This window comes from Dreissena polymorpha, chromosome 16 (assembly GCF_020536995.1).
Source record: "Dreissena polymorpha isolate Duluth1 chromosome 16, UMN_Dpol_1.0, whole genome shotgun sequence".
Taxonomy (NCBI): domain Eukaryota; kingdom Metazoa; phylum Mollusca; class Bivalvia; order Myida; family Dreissenidae; genus Dreissena; species Dreissena polymorpha.
In genome coordinates, this window is record NC_068370.1 from 7599251 (window position 1) to 7616194 (window position 16944).

Below are 16944 nucleotides of genomic sequence, written 5' to 3' on the forward strand. Positions count from 1 at the left end.
TTTAACCGAAAGCATACATTGGTACATGATATCCTTATTTACTCCTCTATATCAATATATAAGGCCATAAGCTAATCAGGGACGACACTTTACGCCTACACTTGATTTTTACTATTAATAGACTTTCTTAAAACGGAAAATATCATAAAAGCGGAAAGTGTCGTCCCTGATTAGCATGTGCGGACTGCATAGCCTTATCTTGAACGACACTTTACGCACATGCATTTAACCCTCTTTTCACAGAGCGCGGCTCATATATTTTATTCATATAACATTAAGTACAGATGGCGGTTAATCGTTAACTCTTGTCGTTTCGAGGACTAGAGGCAGATTAAATCTGAATATATGAGCCGCGTCATGAGAAAACTGGGCTTAAAGCATGTGCGTTAAGTGTCATCCCAGATTAGCCTGTGCAGGCCGCACAGGCTAATTAGGGACGACACTTTCCGCTTTTAAGGTGTTTTTAGTTTCAAGGAAGTCCCTCTAACCAAAAATCAAGTTTAGACGGAAAGTGTTGTCCCTGATTAGCCTGTGCGGACTGCACAGGCTACTCTGGGACGACACGTTACGCACATGCATTTTGCACAGTTTTCTCAGAACACGACTTCCGGTAAATGCTCTCGACGTTCATTGTTTCGAAAACTAGTTCTATTTCTGGATAAATTCGTTGTGAAATGTACTTGTGATAGTTATAACTTCCTCCTTTGAATGATAGACTGAAGTTTATACGATAATGTAAAATAAGAAAACATGATTTAATCACTTTTTATTTCATTCACAGTTGTCTTGTTGGATGGTCACAAGGCGGGAGTTTGATTTTTGCAACTAGTTGGGTAAGTATTAGAATACATTGCGTAAATAATGTACGGTTTTGTTTTGGTTGACGTTATCCATGGTTCCCATCGATCCGGACCTTTCCCTTAGTGTGCGAGTGTAATGCGTTCACTTAAAATAATCATCTAGAAGTGCTTGATAGTCAATGTTGTTTTTATTCTATTGTTATAAGTTTTAATTTATTTGAGGTTTATAAAGGATTATTGCCACGAGCATTCGCATTGTTTCCGGTTCACACTTGGAAATATATATTTGTAATGTTTACTCATTAAAGCGAGATTATACGATTTTTTATATGTGCTAAATTGTAAAATATTAATATAATATGTTACAATAACACAATATAGGCAAGAAAAATTATGCATTAAATACGAATTTCATAAAATGCAGCAAAGACAAATTAGCGCCCCGAGCCGATTGTGACGAACATATTTTCCTACAATAACCGAAGACCGATTCGTCTTTTATTAGGACCAGAGTTAGTGTTCGTGTGTCGTATGAATATATATCGTTGCAGGAATTTAAAATGAACCGTTAAACTAAGTTTAGGTTCACATCGTACATGCATGATATGCATGCTGGCGAATTCGACTGTACAGCCGTTTTCGATTTCAGAATTAAATATCTGGCTTATTTCGCATTTTTTGTCACATGTTCTTTTGAACTTTTATTTTATTGTATATTAAAATACATATATAATAAGTTTTTTTTACACATTTTATATAAATTCATTATTATTTGACAAAATCGTATAAATTCGCTTTAATGTTGTTATTATCGAAAATGTTTCATCTTGCTTAGTTCTTTTGTGTTTGTTTAAAAGTATGAATGAGATTATTTCGAAATCAAAATAATTAAAAATCATTTTAAAAATACGACTGTAACATTCCTTTTTTTTCTAAATTGTACAAGTGCTTTGCCATACACGTTTGAGTTGCTGGATATGTGAATCGAGCTTTTCATAGCACGTACAAGAATATTAATTTTTGTATAAATAATCAAGCCTGAACGCGAATACGAAATATCACAAAAACAGTTACATACATTTTTTCTTAAAAATAATGAGTGAGATGATTTTGAAATCGAAAGTGCAAAATCCATGTAAAATTTACGCTTGTTTAAAGGTGCCTTTTCACAGATTTTGGCATTTTTAACTTATTCATTAAATGCTTTATATCGATAAATGTAAACATTGGATCGTAAAAGCTTCAGTAAAAAATCAAGAATAAAATTTAAAAAAGGGAAAGTACATTGCCCGGACCAGGTTTCGAACCAGTGACCCCTGGAGTCCTGCCAGAGTCCTGAAGTAAAAACGCTTTAGCCTACTGAGCTATTCCGCCGAGTACACTTAGGAGGCGTATTTTATACGTTATATAAGCAATCTTCGTAGTTTCACAAAACTTAACGACAAAAACAGAACTTTCCAAATTATTGAATCGTTTCGCGTTGCAACGCTTTATAATTTGTAGGTTTTAAAATCGTCAAAAGATGCATATAATGGCTATATTAGACCATGGTAAATGTTCAGTATTGCTGTTTCCTCACAAATATCATAACTAAAACGAAAATTTGCGAATCTGAAACAACTTTTTTCAATTTTGTCAATTTACCAAAGCGTGAAAAGATCCCTTTAAATACAATTGTATAATTCCAATGTATACTCAAAAGTGCTGATGCCGCCCTTTTACATTAAATGTCCTATTGGTAACTTGAGTTGAAAGGAAAAACTAGCGTTCTTTCTCATATCGGTCGGTGATAAAGGCCAAGACATTACACAAGCTTCTACATTGACAGAAGAAGAAAAAACACAGCTAAACATATACTTTGAAAAATACCAAAATCACATTAAACTAGTAACCAAAATTGCACAAGTATTTGCCAGATCCTAATATTTTATGGAAAACGAGCATGATGAAAGCATCGAACAATTCGTGACATGGCTCATACGTAAAACTGCTGACTGTTTGTTTCCAGCATATGTACAAGATGAAATGATCCGCGATCGAATTCTTTTTTGGTGCCAACAATAAAAAAATCCGCAATAAGCTAATAAACTAAGGCGAAAACGTGACGCTTGACAAAGCAATGCAGACATCGCACAACTTGAATAAAGTAAATAACAAATGTCATTATTAAAAAAAAGACGTACACCTCATCATCACACGTGGCAATGGACAATCACATAGAGGAAGAGTAGGTCGAAACCGAGAGTCATTCCCAGTACATAGGGGATTGAAGCAGGAGGCCCCAATCGGGTAAATGGGCAGGATAGAAGGTGTGAGCACTGGGGAAACCCGCCGCACTAAGTACGGACACAATGTCCCGCATGGGGAGATTCATTCAGCAGGTGTCACAAGAAAAATAATTAAAAAGAATTTGCAAATCTAAATACGTGTATGATGTCTATTACGGTTACAGTGACCGTGGACATGCATAGGAAGATGATCCACAGAGAGGCCCTTACTACATAGATACGGTAACTCAACCACAATCGTCTGCCCGATTTTCTGCTCTTAATAAGGCACTCGCAAAAGTAATCATTGAACACTTCGATTCACTCAATATCAAAGACCCTTTGAAAGCCCCCGATACTTACTTCCTACTAAGGCGGTAACATTCATGTATGGGACAAAAAACTTAAATAACGAGCATTGGAGAAGCAGGGTTCGTTTTACATTGTGAATAGCGCACACACAATTTACACGATTGTTGGAAATTCATCCACAAACCAGTTGTTTAGCCGAAAAGGCAGTACGGACAGCTAAAAAGCTGATGCAAAAACCATTTAACACCAAAACCCTGTTACCGCCCGGTTATAAATCAATTAGCTCATGGTTGTTGAATCAAATGAATTGTATCAATTAAACACTTAACATTTCAACCATAAGTAATTAATTTCGACAAACATCACGGCCGTTATCGACATTAAATGGCAGTAAATGGCAGCGTTCGTATAAAGTTTGAAAAAATCTGTAAATATTGGAACGTGATAAAAGTTCACAGTGACCGCCCCTATATAGTACAAACGTCCGACGGCGGCACGTCTCGCAGAAGCAGGAAAGTTTTTAACAAAACGCGAAAATATAAAAGCCCCATGATTGGCCCCAGGTGGAACCACTGTCAATCCCAGATCCCCGCAATGGCCCGGTTATTAACCCAGCTTCCGGCTAGTTGACACAGGCAGGACGATTAGTGATTGACAACTGTAAATATGTCTGAAGTGAATGAAGTAAACTGACTGTTATTAACCCATTTATGCCTAGCGTCTAGAAAAAAGCCTTGGCAAACAGCGTAGACCCAGATGAGACGCCACATGACGCGGCGTCTCATCAGGGTCTGCGCTATTTGCTTAAAGGAATTTCTGTAAGAAATATTCTAAATATAGAAATAAATATACTAGACATCCCTAATTTTGGAAATACATGGATCCAATTAAGAAGGATGGGAGAGTCCACTAGGCATAAATGGGTTAATCGTCAATATTTTGTTGAAAACTCTGATTAATACTCAGTATTTTGATAATTACATACCATATTGCTATTTCTAAATATGTACAATATAATTCTGATGCAAGTTTTCACCAACCTTATTTTGGCCTTTTAATAATGTTCAATAAACTGCTGGGAGTAATGAATGTTGAGATGAGTCATAGATAAGTGGTCATTTCAGTTATCTCCTTGTTCATTTCTGCATAACAAATCTCTTCACTTTTGCAAAAAGCTCATCACTTCCGCAATTTCCAGAAACCATTGTCACTTCCCCCAAACAATTTAAATCATGGTCACTTCTGTCAATTGTCTGAAATTTATATACTGAACATTATGTCGGAAATTGGCACAATGCCTTATTGGCGTTTATTATATAAAATGGGGTTGTGGGGAGACAAAGGAAGAATAAACTAGAAAAACAGATGGGTGCTGTGAATATACGCTATTGAAAACTTGTGCCCAGATATTCCACACTTTAATGTTTTAAATATTCTTTTAATTGCTTATCATAATGGTATATTTCTTGAATAAGTGTGTTAAGTGTGAAATAAAATTAGCAGAAGGCATTTGACTCAGTTTGGATTTAATCTTTGTTCACAAATTCAACGTGGACTGGTGGCAGCAAAATTACCGATGCTTTATTGCCAAAAAACCTAATCCATATCGTTTAGGCCATGTGCTGATGGACCGAACGGATAAAACGATTACAGTGCCACCATAATCATGTTTTGTCTTTTCAAAAACGGAGGGAGATGTTTTATTATGAAACAAACTATACCTACCGCCATTTGTATATGTATTGTGAAAGCCCACAACTTCCAACAATGTTAACTCGGTACATTGTTTCTAATGCCGCACTTATATATTAAACTTCCTAGTGGTATGCATTGTGTTGTTATTTCCGTTAGTTAAAACTCACTTGAATAAAGGTTAATAAAAGTCATATACACAATAGTGTAACAATCATAAATACTTGTGACGCCAAACCTTGGTACTTGTATACATACTAGTTTTCAAGTATAATCACGCATACAAGTAAAGGAACATAAAACATTATTAACACGATATCGCCCGATTGGTGCACAATGGTACCATGTTGCCTCTAACTTCAATGTCACATGGTACCGTTTTGCACCCATGTGGAGATATGATCTGATCTGAACACATTTAGGTTCTTTTCCACACAATCGCTATTACACAGGCAATAGTATAACCTGCTGTCAGATCTATAGGAATCTTATCTCTAACATTTTAACACCAGAGGTAACGACATCTTCTCATTTAAAGCGGTCTTTTCACAGAATTTGGCATTGAAGATATTGAAGTTTTTCATTAAATGCTTTATATTGATTAATGTTAACATTGGATCTAAAAAAGCTCTAGTAAAAATAACAATAAAATTAAAGAAAGAAAAAGTATCACTTAACTGGACTCGAACCAGTGACCACTGAAGTACACGTCTATCGCTTATACCACTCGGCCATCCGTGCTCATTTTTTTTTTAATCAGAGTTTATTTACAGGTCCTACCGGCCTCTTCACGAGGTCTTTGAGGTCCGACCTGCCATCCGTGCTCATACTATAATCGTTGTATTTTATACTTTATATAAGCAATCCTCGTAGTGTCAGAAAATTTAACGACAACAACAAAACTCTCCAAATTATTAAATCGTTTCGCGTTGCAACGCTTTATAATTCAGGTTTTTAAATCGTCAAAAGATGCATATAATGGATATTTTAGAGCATGGTAAATGTTCAATATGACTGTTTCCTCACAAATATCATAACTATAACAAAAATTTGCGAATCTGACACATTTTTTTAATTTTGTCAATTAATCAAAACGTGAAAAGGCCCCTTAATTTCATTTAAACATTCAAATTTATGTGTACTTGCAGCGGACTAACAATGGCAGAAGGAGGCACCGATCGCAGCATGCCAGAAACCGAACGGGTTCCATTACACGGAAGCCTGTACAGCCGTCACTCTCGGGTAAGTCAGGGACTGAAAGAGTTCCCAGACATAGCGGCCTGTACTACCCTTAATCTCGGGCAAGTAAGACTATGGTAGAGTTTCCAGGCATATCAACTGTGCAGTCTACATATCGCGTCAGTCAGGGGCAGAAGGCATTCCCCAATACAACAGCAGGTACACAGTTTTGGGGAAATGGGATCGGTGCCATTAAGATAAGGAAAATCGTCGTTTAATTTAGGTTCAACTTAATAGCATTGAATAGGGAGATGAACTTAATAATGATTTTTTATATTTGTAAACCTTCATTTAGGAATTTTAGGCAGTAAAATTCATACCTTTTATGTTGGGAATGGGTTATAGTGTCCTCCCAAAACTTGACTAAAAATCACTGATTCGTCACTCAAGGGTTAATCAAGCGTTCCCAGACAAATGACTCTGTACAGTCGCCACTCTCAGATAAGTTAGAATTTGAAAGCGTTCCCAGACACAACAGTCTTCATTCATGCATAAGTCATAGATCAAAAGCGTTACCAGACAAAGCAACTGTACAGTGGTAACTGTTAGAGACGTCAGGGATTGTAAGCCTTCCCAGACACAGCAGCCTGTACAATCGTCTTTCATAGGCAAGTCAATGATTGAAAGCGTTTTCAGACAGCAGTCTGTAAAGTCGTCATTTATCGGTAAGTAAAGGGGGGTTAGTCAGGAACTGAAAGAGTTCCCAGACAAAGCTGCCTGAGTATGTGTAAGTCGGGAGCATGCACTGTCGCCACCACTGATAAGTCAGAGACTGAAAGCGTTGGCAGACACGGAAGCCAGCACAGTTATCGCTCTTGAGCATGTTTCACGTAGTCATTGAGACTCAATAATCTTACATAACTCCATTTCAGTTTTCGTTGCGTTTTATATTTGCTCATTGAACTCAACACAACGTTTTCTAATGTTTGTGAAATACAAGTTAAAAGCGAGGCCTTGTAAGCTTGACAATGCAATAAATCATGTTCTTCATTTTCAACAGACTCTACATAATTGACAAAGTCTTAAATCTTCAGGTATATTTTCATATCGCCCATATATCTGTCCAATCTTATGGGCGCAACTCCACATCTGAAGTTAGCTATAGATCTATATTTATATGATAATGGCATGCTGAGGTAATGTTCAGTCTTATAATCTGTCTTAAAAAGAGCATAATTTTATGTTCTTAACTTATTTCTTCATCTACCCGATGATCCGACTAGATTTTGTACACTATATTTACCAGTCCCCAAAACGAATCTAACGGTCCTATGTTCAACTGCATTTATACAAGAGTATGACCTTGTTCCCCAAACAGCTGCACCATATGCGATAATGGGCCAAATTGTAGATTCGTACAACCGTTTGAACACATTATATGGCATACCTCCCATAGCTTTGCTTTTAGCAATGAGCAGTCCCAGGGCTCTTCCGGCACTTTGGGAAACACACTTAGCTGTTTTCTCATAATCCAAAAACTCATCCAAAGGTATTCCTAGGTAAGTTTATTTATTAACTACTTTTAGGGAATGAACACCACGAGTGAAAGTATATGAAGTTCTGTTAACAGAGTTTGGTCTAAAAATGTACCACATTACTTTTTGAAGGATTAATAATCATACCATTACTATAACACCAATCATTAAAAATATTTAACATGAACTGACGGTCTTCTTCATTACTTGCTATTTAAACAATATCATCATCATAGAGTTATATATTCTCACCCTCTAATGTAATACCTTTATCAGCAGTTTTAATACTGACAGCTGAGTCATTTACAAATAAATAAAACAGCAGAGGAGACAGTGAGCAACCTTGACGCAAACCGCTGTGTATAGAAAACAATCAGTAAAAAGTCAATTGATTCATACTCTCGAAGATACATTATGGTTAAAAGATTCGAGTGCTGTTAGCATTTTAACATAAATACCAATATTTGACTCTGATAATGTTTGCCATAAAAGACTTCTGTCAATAAAATCATACGCCTTCTTAAAATCTATAAAAGCACAAAAGGTAGACTGTTTTTAACTTCTTTTTGGTAGCAATACTATTTGTAAGAGATTGAATATGGTCAACAGTATTTCTATGTTTTCTAAAACCATTCTTTTCATCAAATAATGTACTGTTATATTCAACCCAAGTTAATAATCTATCACTTAAAATGGAACAATAAAGATTATTATACATGGCACAAGATAAAGAAATACCTCGGTATGATAAAGGGTCTCTGGCTGCAAGGCTACTTGACTTTGGAATTGGATTAATTATGATTTTGTTCCACTCTGAAGGAATGTCTTCTGTCTCGAAACAGACATTAAACAAAACATGCAAAATGAAATACTACACTCATTTTTGAAATTATCAATTGGAATACCATCATTTCCACATGCTTTCCCTATTTTAGCCTTCGTAACGGCCTTTTCAACTTTAAAAATACATATTTTTTCATTAAGAACTTAACAGTCAGTATGAGCATTCTGATTTGTCCTTTTATTTGACTGATTAACATTATTACTACTCTTTTTATTTAAAAATATATCACTAAAATCTTTTCTCCACTTAGCAAGAACACAATTTACATTATTAGAAACAGAACCATCATCATATACAATTTCCATTTGTATAGTACTTTTCCTTGATTGTGCAACACCAATCCTTCCAATAGTTTTCCAAAACTCATGTTGATCATTTTCACAATTAGACATCAACTCATTTTGAAAAGACACCCAGTGAACCCTTTTTGTAACATGTATTATACAAAAAAGTTAACGGAAAAAAACCGAGCTATCCTCATTTTCTTAGAGTTGATAGTGGGAAAAACAAAACATATCAGACTAATTAAGATTTATGGCCATTGGCCTTTTAGTAAATTACGAATTTGTATTAAGAACACAAATCATCGTTTCAAGTAGAAGTATTATCTTATATTTATTTTGTGAATTATCAAACTGTTTACAAAAATTGATGTTAATGAAGTATTTTTTATAATATTGAGGATTTAGTTATTTGTTTTATTGAGTATTACAAATTTTTGGTATATCGTACAATATATTTTATTCATGTTGGAGACTTCTTTGTTGAGTTGATAAATAATATATTTAAAAAAAATCATCTTGTTCATCATATAATGTGTATATGTTCTGTAAAGATTTGTGTCTTCGTATGTACGTTGAAAAATAAAGTAAATATAACAAAAAACATTATCTATCAAATGTACGTCATGTGATGGTGTTATTGCGATAAGACTGTAAATAGATACACCCTACATCGGCGCCACCTCCTATCATTAGCGCCATCTCCTTAGCATTGGCTCCATCTCTTTTGGCAAAATGCAAAATTATCTATTACGTCGGCAAGAAGCCAATAGTTTTGTGCATGCAGACCCTAATATATGTTGTACACAATTGTTTGATGTTATATCGAGTTAATTGGGTGGAAATTTGCTCGTTACACAGGAAAAAGTCATCGAAATGCTTTAAAAAACTCTACCATGCCAAAACTTATAAAGGTCCTATATGTTTATAATGAGTTGAGAATTTATGTTTCTGTACGTTTTTTGATAAATTAATATTCGCTGAATCGCACTACATTGCCGATAAAAAAAAATGCGATATATTCTGCCAAAAAACAACAACATATAAACCCTTATTACACTGTAAAATTATCCATGACATTTCAAAACATCCGGACCTGAGCGCCACCTCGGAAGTTGCATTATTTCATTTATTAGTGCATCTAAAAAAGACGTGGCGCCCGCGATTAACAGCCGTGTAACAAGCAATCTCTGCCATCACAAGAAAATCCACACACCGCGAGAATTAGCCCAGCGTTCTGGCGAGACCACTCCTACAGGACCTGTTTATTTTTTTTCCAAATTGATTGAAATTGATGTTTTGTGATATTTTTATAGTATGTGTCTACGTGTATATACATTGTAAATATAAACTGGTTAACAGACTAGACAAATACGAAAGGTACACGCAAAGGTCTGCAGCAATGGGGTTGGGCTACTTTATAAATATGAGGTAAATATACAATGTACATCGGTAGACGTCTTCTGTAATTACTTGGACTAGGAATGGACCAAACTTCCAGCACATGAGCTCAGCTATGTCCTGAATAAAATACATTAACTACAACTTATCCATAGCAAAAAACATTAACGGCAGGTAATTTTTGTGTACCCCATAAGCCTACTGGTGCTCGATTGGTAATTGTCTGCTCGGGAACTACTAACATGTACCCCGGGTACTCTTAAGTATACTTACATGTACCCAGGGTACGGTAAATATACTAAAAAGTACCCCGGAAATTTAACGCTAAATCGGTCGTTGTCGTTTTTTTTTTAATTAATTTTATTCACAGTTATGTCATTTTTCTGTAAAATGGCCTATATATTATCGAAACTCATACTAAAAAGCATGTTGATGCATTAAAAAAATAAGTTTGTTTAAGCTTCATGGGAGGGATAAAATTCATTAAAACTTCGCTTTGGTTTTTCGTCATTCAATGTGGTATAATATAGTCAAACTATATGACATTTTAAAGCTTAAGACGGATAGAATAACATAAACACATTTTTGACATTCAATATTTGTTTGCTTTATTCATATTTTGGTTTAAAACCAATACATTTTTACACTTATTTGCAAAATCTCAATCTAAAGTTAGGAAGGATTTGCCCTACCGTAAGTTGAATAAATACAAAGCTATATACATATTCAAGGTCAAGTTAGCAACATTTCACAGAAAATTATTGTCAGATAACAACAAATGATTTATTTATTCAACTGCATTTTTTTGATAAATTTTCTAAACAAAGTTCTAAAAATAACTAAACGTAACTACTTTTAAAAAATCCAGGTATGGTGGATATTTAGAGTCACCATTGTATTTCAAAGGCTTAACAATTTTGCTATTTAACCCTTAACTAAATTGCAAATTTTAAACCATCTCAAATTGAAATAGATTGCAGACGACATATAAAATTGTAAAGGAATATAAAAAAATTGGCTAACCGATTGTTTTTATATTTCGATTCCTTCTACCCATTTTGAAAGCGTGGCACTCGCTGTGCTCCGTGGAAAAACGTGCATTACACATCGGTCGAAATCACGTGGCGTGGTAAGAAAACACATCATTATTTTGACAGTTGGGCCGCAACTAGTAAAACAACTGTTAACATTAATCAGGAAGAGATCGCACTTAATAACAGAAATGACCACACAGAGATACAATCACTTAACCAATCGCAAATCTTTTTCAGCTGAAAATTGTCCCCAACCCGTCTTTTTTAGTGTATTTTTATTGTTTATCTGGAGCCGAAGTGCATCTCAAAGAATATCCATCCGACCTCCTTTGTTTTCACTTTCGTTATTAAAAACTCCGTATAAAAGAATTATTTTTACTTTTAGGTTGTTGAAGCGATGTATTTTTCTATATTATCAATAAAAAAGTATACCATGATGAATTGAACGGAGATTTGTTTCGATCTTTCTGTCAGTCTGTAAGCGTACTATTTTGTGCGCAATAATATAAGTACATGTGATTCGACAACAATTGTAAACATTGGTGAAATTCTTCGTAAAAAGTTATTTTTTTTTGAGTGTTTATGAGGTCTGATCATTCAGTTTGCACACATCAACGGAACGATTACAATCCAATGCATTCGTCAACGTCAGCCATTTGGAATGTCAAGTAGGCGATGAGTGAGTTTTTAGCATGTTTCTTTCAATTTCATTAATTTAAAAATGGCTGCCCCAATCTTGATGAAATGACATGTGTTCCAGTTTTAATATTTCTAGATTTGTAAACTTTATTCACTTTTTAAGCGTAACTTGCCCTCGTCAATGTCGATATTATTCACTAGTGCTATACTTTTCCACCGAACTACGTTGAATAAACATGATTCAGATTTTTGAAAATAATGTATATTCTAGTGTTAAAATCGCTCTGTATTTTGATTGATTTTGTCGATTGTATGAGATGTTGCTGTACAAAATTGGTAGCAGTTTGAAGGAAAACCATCCTTTAAAGCATATATGTATTCATTTTCAATGTGGCACCTTTCGTTTAGTCAAATTTGAGTTCAATGCTAGGGGTCCCACATTTTTCAAACTGAAGCCTCTACAGGAACCTTAAGATAAACAATATTGTTTTATGGTTATCGGTAGCGCGTTTTACGACATGGGATTATGGGCGTGAATACAACTCGGATACAGATTAATATCGACCGGGTAAAATTAAGTATATTGACTGTACCCGGGGTACATGTAAGAGTACCCTGGGTACATGTAAGAAGTACCCGAACCGTCAATGACCATTCCAGCTCTACTGGTCTTAAAAGCAAAAATAAACGTATTTAGTTTATGGATATTATAAAACAAAGGGAACGCATTCAGTTTATTCAGTGTAGTAGTCAGAATGGTTCGGATGTTTTCCCAAAAGTAAAATATTCAATAAACGGAAACTAATTTGCTAACTTGCATTTGACTTAGTTGCATTCTGCTTACTCAAGGTGCCGAATCAACGGGGTTTACCGGGTTTTACACACAGGCTGGACAGGAGGAAAACACACCATTAGTAACTTTATTTTTGCAAATATCTCATATAACAAGAAATCCTTAAATACGTCTTAAATCGTTAACAAAATTGCACGTTGCGTGAAGCATTACCGTGTACAATTAAATAGATACGGAATTTTTGAACAAGAACACATGCTTATTTAATATTATAATTCCAATGTTTTTCACATTGCCATAAGCAGCATAAAAATTTGTCTGGTATGCAATAGTTGAAATTCTTAAGAAAAAATAATTGTAAAAGGTCGTGTATACATCCCTTAAAGTTAAAAGGGGCACCCCACAAAGTCACGTGATCCTGCACCCTAACGACTATTGCTTACTGCCATTGTTAAAGATGTTTAGTGGAAAAAGTGATAATAACTGGTTTCAGCGTACAGTTTCATCACGCTTGTTAGAATTTAAAAGAACACATTTATGTCAGTGAAAATGTATGTTATCATGCACTAGAAATAATGAACACACAAACTTTGATTAGTCACCAAGCATGTTTGAACAATCATCAAGTATAAACAGCGAGCATGTTGGAATTGTCACTTAGAATATTAGAATATACATCGGTCATAATGTAATCATTCACTATGAATGATGTAATTTTTACCTAAATACGATCCCATAAACAATACTAGACAATACGACGGGTAAATAACATGAGGTTATAGGCCAATAAAATAGTTGGTTCATGTTTATTTTCAGAATCATGTTGAAGGTGTGTCCGTGGAAGTCTGTAATATAATGACCCGGCTGGGATACGGGGAGGAGATTAGGCAAAGACGTGTGGAGAAGTACAGAGAATATGATATGATGTGTAACGAATTAGAGAAACATTTAATGATAAAAGGTATAACATTCATTACAGTTGGCAGCAAAGGCGAAGGGCTGACCTGCTTGCAAGAAAGCGACCATGATAAATTATTGGTGCTAAACCGTTTCCTCTGTGTGGAACCTGGAGTCGACATACACACTATACCAGACGACATACAAGTGTACAGAATGGATACACGTGTATACCCAGGTCACTGTTTGATGTTACTGGAGAGACCTACTTCCACAGGATTTACTTTTTGTAATAATGCTCAGTGTGATGACGGGAAAGGGAACGTACTGTTAAGCAGCAGCCTATTTCTACATGAAATGTCAAAAAGTACAACTGATATAAACTATGTAATTCCACTTGAACGCGCGGGGCCCTCACTTCCGGGGTTAGGAAAAAATGGAACTCATATTGACATGGTGTGGGCATTACGCTGTCAATGCCCCGGCATCCTAAAGAGATGGGCTGAACGACCTCGACATTGGCCGCCATCGAATGTGGTGCAGAAAGTTGTATCATTTGGCTCTGTTGTTACCCCTGTAGGATTTAAAGGCAGCGAAAACAATTTTTTAGAGTGGAGGATTTGCTTTAACGTGGGTGAAATAGAACTCGTTAGTAATCTTAATGACACTCAGGCAAAATTGTATGTTATTCTAAAAATGATCTTAAAAGAGGTAGTGAAACCAAACAAAAAAGAAATAACATCCTTTGTGCTGAAAAATATCATATTTTGGCAAGCTGAAAACAATACACTCGAGTTGTTTCAAAAAAGGAATTTGATTCATTGGTTACATGACGCTCTGGGAACACTCAGAACTGTAATATCCTGTAAACAGCTCCAATACTACATGATCCCGGAGCGAAATCTGATGGCAGCGTGTAGGTTGCAGGCTGAGCAGCGACTTCAATGGGTAGCAGATATCACGGACATGATGGAGGAAGGACCGAGGGTGATACTGCGATTGTCGAAGATTCGACGGGCCATTATCTGTCATCCAGAGCCGATGTTGTCGTTCAGTGCGATAAGGACTGAGCTGGAGATGCTGCATCTGGAACAGATGATCAGATCTATGAACGGATTGGTGGATCGGTCGGATGTTATCCTGAAGAAGATATTGCGACGACAGACCGATATAATGGAAAACGTCACTTTACTGATGTTTTGAAGGCAGCTATATTGATTTTGATAACCCAAATTATATATACAACCGAATTCTGATGTAATCATGAATTGAAATTATATCTCATTTGCTTACTCGTGTAAAAAAAGCTCTGTTTGATATAAAATTTCATAAATATTTTTATTTTATAAACATGGAAAAGCTGGCATAAAGGAACGTTCATTTGTCAGCGGAGAAACATGCCTTAATTGCACATGACAACAAGAGTTCCTTATTTATCTTTGAATAGTCTGTTCCTGTTCCTTATATACCTGTTTGATCTTTAAATTTGGTTGGCTGGTATTAAGGTTTTAACACTCGAATAGGATGTTTTTATTTTCTGTTCTCCCTCTACATATTCCTTAGTTTTATGGTAATCTGCATCCAACATCAAAGTTATAAAAAAAATTACCTCAAATTATAGTTTGTAATTTTAAGTTGTGAAGTTCGTAACAATTTATTCACAAATTTCACCCTTTTTAATCTAAATATTTATCAAACAGCATTTTTGTACTATGCATTTATAAAGTAATGCATAAAATATACACATGTAACAGTGTATAACAATTAAGCAAATGAATAAAAAAAAAATAGACATTCATATGATGCCATCATCCTTCGGAAAACCAGAAAAAAAACAATCTCTAGTCACAAGTCTTTTTTTTCAAATAATTGTTTTTTTAAAAAGGCCGTTGGAAAATAAATATTTGAACATAGAAATTGTCTTCTCTGTATCTTATAATGAAAAATATAAAAAATAGCGGCTGTTCCGTAGTGTGATATTGTTCGAAAGCAAGTCTCTTATTTAATTGAAGACACACGTCTCAACGTAGTTTTAATTTGTTTTAATATTCGAACTAAGATAATATTTTCAATATACAATGGTTTAAATTATTATCTAGCCAAATCTTCCTAACAACTGATTGTGCGTGAATTCAATCATCTTATATAGCTTGACAGTGACAGACAAGAACGGAAATTTGACACATATACTGCGTCGCAATTTAACATACCCAGTTACTATCTGATTTGCTTACACAATCAATATGTCTGCCTGTGGTCTAGTTTAGAGGAAATGCAACGACATTATTTTATGGCGACGACATTAAATGGCATTTCAACCTCCGATGGAAGGAAATAGTAATGTTTAATCGTCGGTCATGCGATATACATGTGTTCTAACCTAACATTGTTTATTTTAAATAAACTTACTTTTGATAAGAAATTAAGAAAATAGTTTGTTTTAATTTATAACAAAAGATGTATTTATTATTTTCAAAATTAAATTATTTATACATACTAATGTACTATGGACTATTATTTTTATTATAAGGTTAAATTCTTAACAATAAAACATCTATACATAATTTCTAAAATTCAATTTTTATATTTATGTATAACGATGTTCAGTGGTCATTACGTTACACGTCACCGTAAAGATGTTAAGTTCCTGCTTCCCACACTAGTGTACCCACGTTGACCAGAAACGCCATAATGCTTTTTTTGCCCAATCAGAATCAATCTTGAACATTATTGCTCGATTTTTAAAAAAGGCAAATGCCTCATTATTTATGCGATTAAAAGAAACACCCACCGCCATCCCTTCTCCGCCATAAGCTTGATTCGTGTACTTTTTGTTTTTATATGTGTTGCTATATAGCATGTTCATATTGTTTTGTTTTGCCATAATTCGTCTTACAGTTATTTTCTTTTGTTTACCTTTTAAATACGTGTTTATGTACCTTTTTATACACCTCTTTTTATTGAGTTTTAACTGCCCATTATTTAATTCAGAAAAAAACAAACAGTGTATCATTTTTATCAACTAAAAGGTTTTTTATAATGAATGCAATATTCAGTCAACCATATAATGTTTGTTCTTTGTTTCGCGACACACGAGTCGTTTCGGACTATGACCTTATTCCTGTGCACTTGTTTACATTTTACATGCTGGTATATGCAGAAATATAAAATAAATAGAAAGCATCCATTACATATATGTACACGTATATTCATACTTCACACTTGTGTTCGAAGATATAACTTATACTTCATCAGATCAAAATAAATGTT

The 16944-nt window shown here is 34.7% G+C and overlaps 1 protein-coding gene across 1 annotated transcript; it reads left to right on the forward strand.

Annotated features, from left to right (window-relative positions):
• Positions 1-663: 663 nt before the first annotated feature.
• LOC127862938 (uncharacterized) lies at positions 664-16575 on the forward strand. The gene is made up of 3 exons (XM_052402207.1): positions 664-833; positions 6220-6313; positions 13594-16575. Exons 2-3 carry the CDS (start codon positions 6230-6232, stop codon positions 14875-14877), a joined length of 1368 nt encoding a protein of 455 aa, XP_052258167.1. The 5' UTR covers positions 664-833; positions 6220-6229; the 3' UTR covers positions 14878-16575.
• Positions 16576-16944: the final 369 nt, after the last annotated feature.